Source organism: Rhamphochromis sp. 'chilingali', assembly GCF_963969265.1.
Source record: "Rhamphochromis sp. 'chilingali' genome assembly, chromosome: 6".
NCBI lineage: Eukaryota > Metazoa > Chordata > Actinopteri > Cichliformes > Cichlidae > Rhamphochromis > Rhamphochromis sp. 'chilingali'.
Genome location: NC_137933.1, coordinates 379256 through 392266, shown reverse-complemented (window position 1 = coordinate 392266; position 13011 = coordinate 379256). Strand labels below are relative to the sequence as shown.

The window sequence follows — 13011 nt, the reverse complement described above, 5'->3', positions numbered from 1 at the left end:
TTCAGTGTAGAAGTATGTCTGGTTTATAAAAATGCTATAAGGCACTGTTAGGCAGAGGGCAGGCCTCAGGTTGCTCCACACCAGATGCTGCTGGACTGCACCACAGATGACTGTTCAGACCTGCACGGGGATGGATTCCTGACTCGGCATGTGCCCAGGCTGAGAAGCACTGCGTCATCCTCGGGTGATTTCAGAGTCCACATGATAACGTTTTCATGGCTTGGGATGAGCTAGAAAAGCTTTGCGCATTAGTGACGCCTGAAGTTGTCCACAACATTTGTGTCACTTAAGAGTCCAACTGCTCACATTGTACAGAAACCATGTAAAGTGTATTTTCACGTCCATGAGACAAACAAACAAACAGCTGCACATGTGACAAAGACACTGGACAAAAACGTCATTTTATCTTAAGGAGTTATACAAACATTTCATGAATCCTTCTGTTCATCTTGCTATTAACATGACACCAGTTTACTGCTGGTGGTGTTAACTTTATCCTCCGTCCCAAACAGGCGTGAACACAGTCCAGGCAGTACAAGTGACACAGAATCATTCCACATAAGGCAGAGTGTTAGATGTTTTTAAGCAAAGCGCAGTGCAAAAGTCCCATTTGTGTCCAGGTCTTCTTTAATCAAAATATTGCTTCATGTGTTCAATAAAAAATAATCTCAGGTTACGTGCTGGTTAGCTGTTGAACTCCACAGAAAATCTGCCAGCGTCCTGTGAAACCTGCTCAGAAAGACCCGAGCTGTGGATGCCAGCTCACTGGTAGTCTTCAGAGTCCTGGTTACTGCTCATCTCCAGCTCCTCAGCGCTCACCATGGCAGGGTTTATAGCAGCGTACCTTGTCCCGTGAAACTGGCGCATATGAATCTGTAGACAAGTTAAAACAACGTCAGCTGACAGCGTACGACACACAACGACATGATCAGTGAGCGAGCACAGCTCATCCAACATGAAAATCATCCTCCGTCATCTAAAGCTGCAACAGACTATCCTGCCTGCAGAAGACGAGTTCGGCTAGAATGTGTTTGTGGAGAAGTGCTACACAGGAAACAGACCTGGAAGAAACAGCCTACCTGTATGTAGAGGTTGACCTCAGCGCTCCTGCACAGGTACGGGAAGTTTCCTCCCGTTTTCAGGTGCGCTCTTCTGGCGTTAGGATACAGCTTATACATCTCCTCTTTGGCTTCCAGTGACAGAGCGCTCTGATCAAACACCTCAACATCCAGAGGAAACACCACATCAGGTGACAGGAGCAGCTGAATGGGTTCTGCTATACTTCATGACAACTCTGCTTTAACACTTACATCTATGATGGTCACAGCAACGTCCTTTATCTTGTGTGGCTCCACATACGAGTTCTGACAGTTGAGCGTTAGTCGCGATGCTAACTCACTTTGGTTCAAACTCTCCAGCTGCGGGACCAGGAGGGGAGACAGGAGAGAGGTGCACAAGGTTACACTGCTGTGTTCACAGTGGGCAGTCGGAGGGTCACCCACCCACCTCTGGCTCTATTCAGACACGGCTGATGGAGCACAAGGATGTCACTGCACTGGTTTAAAGAAAGCTGTCGGCAGCAGTTCAGGCTGTGTCGATAAATAAAAGGTGTTCAAATCAAATATTGAGGTTTAAGAATTGTATACACTGAGTTTCAGCCTCATATACTGGGTTTCCGTATATATTTGTATAATTGTTGCACCCATTTTCCAATTTCTTAATTAAATGGTCCTGTTCTTCAGCCTGAAAGAACACCGTGTTTAGCAAAGTGAAATATCTCTGCCTTGGAAAAGCTGATCGAGCAGTAAGGTATTCTGTGGTAACAACACTGTACAAGTAACAGACGCGCACACACTTACCCTGTCTACCATGAAATCAATTGCATCTGCCATTTTAGGGTCCACAGGTCCTTTTGCAAAGTTTCCCAGAACAATCTTCTTCAGCAGGAACGCTGGCATCAACCAGAAACTGAGGGACAACACAACACACATGAAATTGACCAAACACTTTGATCCATCCACCATCCATCCATCCATCAAAAGCACCTGTTTGCAGTCCATGTCTGGTTAAAGATGGAGGTGTCGCTGAATGAGTTGCAGAGGATGAGCGAGTGCACTCGGGGAGACTTGTGTGTATACTCAGCAAACTTCTGAGCCAAGAATCCTCCTAGAGATGCTCCAAACAGATGTACCTGAAGAGTCACAGCAACACCGTCACACACTCGAGGCACACCTCGAACCGGCCATGAGCTCTGCACCTTAATACACGTTCAGTTAAAAACAACATGTGAACGGTAACCAGCAGGAGTGAGTGAAAGCTGTCCTAGTTTTGGGTAAACATCTGTTCATACTGTGGCCATGATGGCGAGTGCCAGCGGTGTCCAACAGCAGGTTTCACGAGGTCGCAGTTCCAGCCATTCAGATGTAGCTCTGCATCCATATTCATGTCATGATTACATCCACACGCCTGCCACTGTCAGCAGTTCTGCTCTGGTGTGAATGGACTCCGCTACACACACTTTCTATCACAGTATCTGCAGAGTGCAGGAACTGCTTTCCCCACAAGGGGGCACTGTGGTGGTTCCTGAAGCACACTGCTCATTAGCCTAACCTGTGTTTTAGACCCTGGCAGAGTTCTGCATGACCTCCGTTTCTGCTCTCAGCTCACGGTCAGGGTGGTCGCACTCATAAGCTGCGGTTCTAGTGCTTTGGCCAAATCCACTGAGCGGGATCAAAGCCGACTGAAGCCTGACTGACACCAGCATGTAGGGATTTCAAAACCCGACAGCCTTCCATAATATTGTTTGTGTGTAGGCATTTATGAGTTCTTACTGAGATAAGGTGACAGCGCAGTTTAAAAACAATGATTATTACAGAGCCCAGTGCAGTCAGAGCCCTCTCTTTCTTGACCACGGTTGAGGTAAAGTTGTCAGCAGGAGGTGGGAGGACTGTTTGATCACAACTAGGGCTGCCACGATTAGTCGACCAGTCACGATCACGTTGACTATCAAAATCGTCGACGACTAATTTAATAGTCGCTAACTTGAAGCTTTGTAAGATCCTGAAAGACGCAGGAATAAGTAGCAGGATTTAAGAGTGTAATAACGGACTGAAACAGGAGATGGCAGCACTGCATGTACAAGGATGCCAGCTGTCGTCTAATGCCAAAGAAGAAGAAGCTGTATTGTAGCTGTGTCCAAATTTAAGGGCCGCATCTTTTGGAGGCCGTTACGTTACAGCAGGGGTCTCCAATCCCAGTCCACGAGGGCCGATGTCCCTGCAGGTTTTAGATGTGTCCTTGATCCACCACAGCTGATTTAAATGGCTAAATTAGCTCCTCAACATGTCTTGAAGTTCTCCAGAGGCCTGGTAATGAACTAATCATGTGATTCAGGTGTGCTGACCCAGGGTGAGATCCAAAACCTGCAGGGACACCGGCCCTCGCGGACTGGGATTGGGGACCCCTGCGTTACAGTGACGTGACAAAGGCCATCCAAGTTCAAAGACTCATCCAAATGCGTCCTCCTTTCCCCCAGATTGGAAGGATGGCTCAGGTGTGTCCTTTGTGGCCCAACCTATCCCACAATTCATAGCACGGCCCAGCCAATTCCAGTTTCCCACAATGGTGGCAGCTACTTAGTTTTAATATTACTCTTTCTGGGTCATGAAATAAACTTAAGATATTTTGCAATATCTTAAATATCTTTCTAACATCTTAAATATGTAGCAGTGTAAAATTAAAATATCTACCCGGTTTATCAAGACATCACATGTTTGCAAAAGCGCTCCGATGTTTTCGGAGACGTCTGTTACCCACCAGCTCGATAGTGAGCCGGGGTTCAAGGCTCCTTAGAGCCGGCAAGAACAGTGAACTCCCAGCACATCGTTTTCAGACTGTGCGCAGTCTTTAGCTACTCAGATTAAACTTGATATAGAAGTCATTTAGATAACTTAAAATGTTATTGTTTGGCTTTTTCAGTGTTTTATTTGTTCCTGAATAACTCTGTTTGGCTGAGATTAAAGTTTAAACACAGCTGAATAAACGTCAAACAGAAAACTGATTAAACTGAAGTGTGAGATGGTCGAGAGTTTACTTCAGTGTCCTGTTATATTTTAGATAGCAAGGAGCAGACGGCCGAGTTTATTAACCTCCAGAGAGACAATCTGCAAATTTCATTAAAGTTTAATAAACTATCATCTTGTCTTTATTGTTAGTTAGCACACACCTTACACACTTAAAGCTGTAAGCTAAGGATAGTTATATAAGAGCAGATGCTGCTGGCGCAATAAGCTGTACGTCCAATGGATGATGATCTGATTAGTCGATTCATCGCAAAAATAATCATTGACTAGTTGACTGTCAAAATAACCGTTTGTAGCATAATCACAACTCTGGTCTACATACAGATCAGTCACCGTCAACACAAAGTACGGCCTTACTTTATCCAGTTGCAGATGATCCAGAAGCTTCCTGAAGCCATCGCAGAACTCCATGAGATCCCAGTAGACGGGATACTGCAGCTGCAAATCACAGCACCAAAACAACGCCATCACATTCAGTTAGTGGTGTCAGGCATATTCCATTATCTGGTTAGTAAGTTTGTACTTGGAACAAACTGTGTGGGGTTAGCAATGAACATTTCAAGCAGGTCCATCATGTCCCCGACTCAGCGGCAGACACTCCCACAGTTTCACAACTTCCTGACTCGGGCTGGGTATCGTCACTGATTTCTAGAATTGATTTGATCCCGATTCACAAGGTCCCGATTCGATCCACGACTCAATTAGATCCAATTTTAACTCAGACATTCAGAAATATGATGATTCTGATCATTTATCAGTACTGACACTTGTGAGACTTCATCAGAGGTGTGAGCATCACAGCAGAGGCCTTGTGTCAAAGTAACTGAGGATAAAACAGAAAAACATGAAGGAGATTTTCCTGGCCTGGCTTTTTATAACAGATAACCTTAAAAACATTCTGCAGTAGAACAAAAATGAAAGAAAACCATGAATCAACATCTGAATATTACCTGATGCTGCTGAAGTGAAGCAGAGCAAAGTTACAGAGGTTTGATTAGAAACACAGCTGAGCGTTTTGCAATTTGGCATAATTTTAAAAAGTTTGTATTTCTTCAGTATGACACAGCAGAAATGAGGCTTTGTTGTTGGAAGTCATTAAAAAAAACAAAAAAAACAGCGGTGGACAGCGATGTTTGACTGGTGGGTAATTAGCAAGTAAATAATGCAGAAAACAGGAAACTGAGCTGTTCAGGGATTTTACCGTGGTGGCAGCAAAGCAGCAGAAGTCAGAGGGAATTCATGACGATGTTATCAAACATGAAGTGTAGTTTGAATCTTTTGGTTTCGTGAATGTTGGTCGGAAAGTGAGAAAACCTGCAGCATCAGAATCTGTGAGCTGTCGGCTCACAGATGCACCTGATGCGTCAGGTCCACGCTTTGTGTTTGTGCTGAATCCGCTCACCTGCTCTCATTTACTGTTTTAGCGGTTTGCTGGTTGATGAAATGGTTTTGTGAGGTTTAACCTAGGGCTGGGCGATAGGACCTAAAATCCATTTCACGTTATAATTTGAAGCATGTGCGGTAACGACTTACATCGTGATATATTCTGTTCTTCTGTATAACGTGTTTTCCACACTACAAGGGGCAAAAGCCTTTAATTTTCTCAAAGATCGACAGTGCGCCTCATGTATGAATTCTGGTTGTGCTCACTGACCTCGAACCGATTTTATGCGGTACCCGCTAGCTTCCACCTAAACATGACATAGCATGTTCTGACTGAGAGATTTCTGAAGCATTCAAACGTTCGGCTCTGCTATCACTTCCAACATAAATGAAGACAGGAAACTAAACAGCAGTGGCGTTTGCAGGGTTACTGAAGTTGGGCTAGCTGCTATATAATGATGTGCTACGTGATCGCTAGCTACACAGCTATGTTAGCATAATATAAACAGTGAAGCTGGAGGATGAACGCTAACTTTTTTTCCCCCACTCGATAAAATTTAACGTGGGGGTCTGATGGTCAGGGACAAATGTAATCGCATGGCAGGATGCTGTAAACGGACCAAACTTCAGTCAGGAGAACAACTGAGATGATCCATCCACAATACGAGGTTAGTCATTAATATACTGCAACAACATGGGAATAGAGAGGAGAATTCAGCATTAATGAATCGATGGTACGGAAGTGGAGGAAGCGCAGTTTTTGGCTTTCCCCATATTTCAAAAGTACTTCATCTCTTTGCTATGACTGTCGCCCGGCATAATTTGCAGATGATACTGCTTGCAGCCGCTCCCATGCTTTCGTCCAAAACAGGCACAGCTTAATGACACCATCAACATGCGTTATCGCGGTAGAGCGGTATAGTCAAAATCCGTGGGCCAGATTTATATAGTTTCTGCCGCCCACCTGTAGTTTAACCTGAGATTCTGGTGTTTCTGGCAAAATACATTTATATTTAAAAATCGATTCAGGATTGAATGAATCGATATTGCTTTATCCAAGGTAAAATTGATTTTAATCGGAAAATCAATTATCAAAACCCACTCCTAATCCCGACTGAGGCTTTGTGCTACTGTGGCAGAGCGTCTCATCTTCCAGTAGCAACTGGACTTAATATGTTATTCAAAGAACTGCCAAAGAAATTTGAGGCAGACTATCCTGTGCAGAGTTACTGCACACAATAGTCCACCGGGATCGCTCACCGAGATGACTCTGTAGCCCCAGCCCGTCAGAGCCAGCACCTGCTGGAAGAACACCTCCGCTGTGCCGCTGACTGGAGGGAGGAAGATGATGGGACAGCGGACACTCTTTGGCCCAGCGTCGTACAGTGACCACACCTTACTGTCATCGTCATCAACAATAATCTGAGGAGAGAAACACATGACAGAGACCAGCTGCCTATTTAAAACAACATGCCAACAGAAAGACTGCAGCTCTTAAAGGTTGTGATGGAGACTAGGGCTGGGCGATATGACCCAAAATTCATATCTCGATATTTTTTTTTTAAGTTTTAAGTTAAGAACAAAAAGAGAGTTCTAGTCACACTGTGTCCCAGATGTCACACGGGCACTTTTATTTACATACAGCGTAGATGTACATGAAGAAATTACTCAAAAATAAATTATCAGCATTTATTAAATAATCATGGTCCATAAATAAAAGAAAACAATGTTGTTTTTGTGCATAACAAAAAGCTCACAATTATGCAGTCAAAATGTAAACTAATAGACGCTGAGCGTAATAACAAAGAGACAGATTTCACAGCTGCACCACGTCTCTGAACAGGTGCCATTTGTGGTCCTTATACACACACAGTACGGTAATATTACGTTGAAGCACAGAACGTATCACTCCGCGAGGCTCCTCCTCGGTAGCTGTAATCCTCCGACAATCCATCAAGCGGTGCAGCTCCATAGCTTAGCAAAGTCATATTAAAACATTTTTTGACAGATTGCTGAGCGCTGTGTACCACATAAAATCGGTTCGCGGTCAGTAAGCACAACCAGAATTCATACATAAAGCGCGCTGTCGATTTGAGAAAATGAAAGGATTTTAGGCCGTGCAGCCCCTCCGGGCTGCATGTCGTTAGCGCGGTTAGCTCGCTAACACGTTGACGCCGTCCAGCCCCACGCACGGGGCGATCCGCGGTAACTCGCTAACGGAGATTTTCCTCTTTCATCTTGTCATTGCCTGCAGGTGAAGCTATGGGGGAGGCGGAGTTGTGTTCAGTGAAGGAGAGGCGAGGCCGAGTAACGTTGCGTAGAGACAAAAGTGGATGAAAGAGGCAAACCTGCGGCTCCACAAGTATAATTATAACGTAACATAGACTATATCGATATAAACGATATTATCACATCTTATATCTCGTATGAAAATATATCGATATTTTTAAAAAAAACTCGATATATCGCCTAGCCCTAATGGAGACCAAACATTTTACAGTTGCCGTTTCCTGAGCCCATTCAGTCACATCTCTGTTTTTCAAAAGCATTCATTATATGTTCTGATTTTTGTACATTTTATATTCATTTCATCATTCAGCGTGAATGTGATGCCAGGTTCTTTGTTGGCCATTCTACGTGCCGCCCATCTGTGACTAAATGCTCACTACATGTATCCATGTTGGAGTTTTATTACAGCGTTCACTAAATACAGAATGATGAGTGCTGCAGGCCTGGCTCATGTTACATATATGCTGCGGTAAACGGACTGCTTCTACTCTACCCAAACATTTTTCTATGCATGTGCTTTCTATCCAGCATTCATTCTGTTGGATGCCTCAGTATATGCTGTTATTTTTGGGCCTCTATTCTGAGTGCGCCTACATAATTTTTGCAAATACAAATGTTGCATTTTGAGGAGAAAATTATTTTGAGTGAAGAAAATTCATTGCTGCTTGCAAGAAATGTATTTCAGTGTTTGCTATTATCCACACACACACACACACACACACACACACACACACACACACACACAAATTCTGATTGGCTGTTTTGGTGTCCAATCAGCTCGCTAGCTACTGCATTCCAGAAACACTGTCCAAAGTGTAGCTGAATCCAGTGGAGTGGTTTGGTTTAAACTAGATTAAAACCCATTTTTGGGTAGTGTCTTTAATTATTTTAATTTAAAATATATAATTTTTAAGACCATTGTTGGTTTTATTCTAGTTTAAACCAAACCACTCCACTGGATTTGGCTAGTAGCTAAATCTTTATCTAATATCTTTTATCCTGTCTTTCTCTTCTCACCCCAACCAATCACAGCAGATGGCCCCGCCCCTCCCTGAGCCTGGTTCTACAGGAGGTTTCCTCCTGTTAAGAGGGAGTTTTTCCTTCCCACTGTCGCCAAAGTGATTGCAATAAGTTTCTTAATTATTTTGTGGAAAAGGTTGCTAGTTTGAGACCTCCGACTCTACCTATTGCTGACCCAGCCATGCATGGTTCTTGCTCAAGTCTGTTCTCTGCTTTTCTACCAATTGTTTTATCTGATTTAGAGAAACTTGTGTTGAATGCTAAACCGTGTGGCTCTCCAAATGACGTTGTTCCTCCCCGTTTTCTTAAAAAGGTATTTCCTATCATCGGACCACATATTCTGAACATTATTAATACTAGTCTTTTGTCTGGTCAAGTACCTAGGGAATTTAAGCATGCAGTCATACATCCTTTACTTAAGAAACCAGGCTTAGACAGTTCAGTCATATCAAATTTTAGACCCATCTCTAAGCTTCCCTTTCTTAGTAAGATTCTGGAAAGGATTGTTTATACTCAGTTGATGGACTACTTGAATGACTCTAAATTGTCAGAAATCTTTCCGTGCTGTGGAATGGCTTAAAGCCGGACTGAGACAGCCCTCGTAAAAGTTATGAATGACATCCTGATAGCGACAGACCGTGGTAAATATGCAGTGCTGGTCTTGTTGGACATGACAGCTGCATTTGACACTGTGGATCACGATTTGCTGATCTCCCGCTTACAGCACTGTGTGGGAATTACTGGTTCGGCACTTTTGTGGTTAAAGTCCTATCTTTTAAATAGGACATTTTGTGTTAAGTTGGGGTCGGCCTCATCCTCTGTGGCCCCTCTGCTTTGGGGTGTTCCACAGGGATCTATTCTTGGGCCGTTATTGTTTTCATTGTACCTCTTGCCTCTTGGCGCGATTTTCCGAAAGCATAAAGTGCCATTCCATCTATACACAGATGACTGCCAGCTCTACTTACCTTTTAGTCATTCTGATAGTCTCCCAACTGGACCTCTGCTTGACTGCCTTACTGATGTCAAAGCATGGATGGCAAAAAACTTTTTAAATTTTAATGATCGGAAGACAGAAGCAATTTTATTTGGCCCAAATCGTTCTTCTCATACTCTGGATGTTGATCTTGCAGCTTTGACTTCCCAACTAAAGAGTTCGATCACAAATCTCGGAGTTAAAATTGATTCTGCACTCACCTTTGATGACCATGTAAACGGGGTGGTAAAATCAGCATTTTATCACCTCAGACGTTTATCAAAGGTTAAGCCCTTTCTTTCCAAGCGTGACTTGGAAAGCGTTATTCATGCCTTTATTACCTCACGTTTAGATTATTGTAATTCTCTTTTAACAGGGGTTGGGCAGGGCACTTTGTCACGCTTGCAATTAGTGCAAAATGCTGCGGCACGATTTTTAACTGGTAGAAGAAAATTTGATCACATCACTCCGATTTTGGCCTCTTTACACTGGCTTCCAATTGAATTCAGGATCCGTTTTAAAGTCCTTTTATTGGCTTTTAAATCCCTAATGGTCTGGCACCTGTTTATTTGTCTGATTTGTTGAAGCCCCACGTCCCCACTCGTTCCCTTCGGTCAGCTGAGCAGTTGCTGCTTTCAGTCCCAAAGTCACGGCTGAAACTTAGAGGAGACCGAGCGTTCTCTGTTGCCGCGCCGATGCTTTGGAATAACCTTCCTCTCCATATTAGACAGGCTGCATCAGTGCCAGTTTTTAAGTCTTTATTAAAAACCTATTTTTATTCCCTGGCTTTTAACTCTGTGGGTAACTGACATTTTTATTTTATTTTTTTTATTTTTTATTGTTTTTTAACTTTATTGCTATGTCTGGTTTTATTACTATGTGCATATTAGTATTGTACAGCACTTTGGTCTACCAGGTGTGTTTTTAAAGTGCTATATAAATAAATAAATAAATAAATAAATAAATAAATAAATAAATAAATAAATAAATAAATAAATGATGATGATGATGATGATGGCTTATGGGGGAGGTCATATGATTTTTGGGGTTTTCTCTGCATGTACTATTGTAGGGTCTACCTTATAATATAAAGCACCTTGAGGCGACTGTTGCTGTGATTTGGCACTGTGCAAATAAAATTGAATTGAAATTGAACACTTTTTACTCTCTACTGCACAAATATGGGCACTGCACAGCTGTGGATTAAATGAAGCTTGGAAACAAAAGATTTTTTATCGTCCATGCCGCCCTAGTTTAGCTGTCCGAGCACGTGATGCTGAAAGCAGCGGCCCTGTGACTACTGCACACAACATCAGTATAAATGTGACCATGTGACAGATGGCTGACTGACCAACATGTGTTAAGGACAGAAGCCTTCAGTGCTCACATGACAACAAAGCAGGAAGTCTGCAGTGGCAGAAAGCCTCATGCACACCAGATCTGAGGACAGCCAGGCATTCAGTAGCTCACAGACTAACCACTTGGAGCCTAACTATTTCCTGGCACGGCGACAGAGTGAACCCATGTTCAGACAGCACCACCAACAGCAGTGTGTTAGTGTGAGCAGAACTAAGCTGCTGTGACTCTCCCTGGAGGAGTGTCACTGGAACTAAAGAGAAGATATCGTGATGAAGAGCAGCTCTAACACATGGACGGGGGAAACGTGGTACATACTAGCACATAGTAGTACTAATGTACTAAAGTACTAATGTAGTAAAACTAGTTTGTGGTGCAACTCAAATGCGGCTGCACCAAAATCCTGTGGATCATATGAGATGTTGTCATGTTCAGTGCCAAAGGTCACACCGAGCACACGACTGGTGAGAATGCTTGTGCATCCACGTGTAACCCTCCATGTATTCATGTGCACTGTCACAATCACTATGACATTTCAAAATGAAATACACTGCCATGTCAGAAACACACGTATAACAACATAAACAACTCCAAACAACGTTTTTAGAGCGTTTCCTGCTCAGTCATCTCTGAAAACTCAGACATGGATGATGATGATTCTGAAATTATACCTTCATATATCACATACATTAACTTTTAAAGTCCTATCCACCCACCTTTCCCCACTTTAAAGTCCGAGGCCAAATTTGAACATGAGCATTTAAAAACTATTAAAGAAAAAAGTCTAAATTGTCTTACATCAAAATCAGGGTCTGTAATTTAGAACAGACGTTAAAAAAACCTCAAAGTTGTGTTTCTAATGCCACTTCCTGTAAACTCTCCCCGACTCCTCCAGGGTATGCTCGCAAAAATATTTAACAATCATTTTGTAATTAGTCGAACTACATGTGCAAACTCTAGACTGCCTACTGACATTTTTGTTTTCATACTGCTCAATCCAGCACGAAAGTTAAATAAAAATGGCTTTTTCTTCGTGTTGTGGTTCAGTGGAGCAGAAGGCCTCGGTGAGCTCGGATCATAGTTTCGGTTCCAGCCCGCCTCCGCCATGCACCTGTACTAAACAGTAACCTGGCTTCTAACCGCAAGCGAGTTTGTTTTTCCTCGCAGGCACAGAGAGGACATAACAAGTGTGTACTTCCTTAATGACGCAGTGGGCCGAGCAGCTCTGTGTACTCACTCTCTTCAGTGGCACCGTGCTTCTGAACCAGTTGTAGTCCGGAGACACTTTAATCTCGTCCATCTGTGGACACACAAAGTAGCAGTCACAGGATGGCGGCGTGCTTCGGCCGGGGGAGGTTCGGGGAGAAAACACCACCCGCCGCGGCTACCTGCTGTTAGCTCCGCGGCTAACTGCACGAGAGCACCGGCTAAATGACTTACCACAGATGTTCACCGCGGCCCGAGACGCCGTGACGCTGCTGTTCCCGTGCTACCCGTGGACGTCAGTCACCGTATTCGAGACTCCAGGTCCATGTCGGGGTACCGTTTCTTAAGCGGCCGCCTGCTCATGTGACTCTGCTTTCACACACTTCCGTAAAAGCTCCTGGCTGCCGCGTTCACCTCCGTGCCACTTCTTCTATTGGTTTAATGAAGAATGAATCGAAAGCTTCCAGCGCAGCGCCCCCTGCTGTTTCCTTTCAAGCTAATAATCTAATTTATCTAACGCAAATATGGCGTAACTGCTCCAGGTTTGTATTATCTGCAGTGATGAGGATAAAACACAGAAAAACATGAAGGAGATTGTCTTGGCCTGTTTTTATAGCAGCCAACCGCCTTAAAAGTATTCTGCAGTAGAGCGATAAGTAAGCAAATCATGCAGAAAACAGATTTTTGATGGTAAACTGTTCT

The 13011-nt window shown here is 43.5% G+C and overlaps 1 protein-coding gene across 2 annotated transcripts; it reads right to left on the bottom strand.

Annotated features, from left to right (window-relative positions):
* Positions 1-384: 384 nt before the first annotated feature.
* Positions 385-12744, bottom strand: spg21 (SPG21 abhydrolase domain containing, maspardin). 2 transcript variants are annotated; one of them, XM_080885789.1, is made up of 9 exons: positions 12544-12743; positions 12341-12403; positions 6726-6887; positions 4440-4520; positions 2046-2191; positions 1860-1968; positions 1311-1418; positions 1080-1220; positions 385-873 (listed from the first exon to the last, which is right to left on the bottom strand). In XM_080885789.1, exons 2-9 carry the CDS (start codon positions 12401-12403, stop codon positions 763-765), a joined length of 921 nt encoding a protein of 306 aa, XP_080741915.1. In that variant the 5' UTR covers positions 12544-12743; the 3' UTR covers positions 385-762. The 2 variants fall into 2 exon arrangements, with proteins under 2 accessions (XP_080741915.1, XP_080741916.1); XM_080885790.1 differs by lacking the exon at positions 6726-6887 and having other exon boundaries at positions 12544-12744.
* Positions 12745-13011: the final 267 nt, after the last annotated feature.

Bases quoted from the DNA above. Each gene is read 5' to 3' on its own strand.
- spg21 (XM_080885789.1), bottom strand. From the start codon at position 12,403: ATGGACGAGATTAAAGTGTCTCCGGACTACAACTGGTTCAGAAGCACG. The intron at 1,221-1,310 runs GTAAGTGTTAAA...CTGGATGTTGAG, and splicing joins TTGCTGTGACCATCATAGAT to GTGTTTGATCAGAGCGCTCT. The intron at 874-1,079 runs GTAGGCTGTTTC...ACTTGTCTACAG, and splicing joins AGGTCAACCTCTACATACAG to ATTCATATGCGCCAGTTTCA.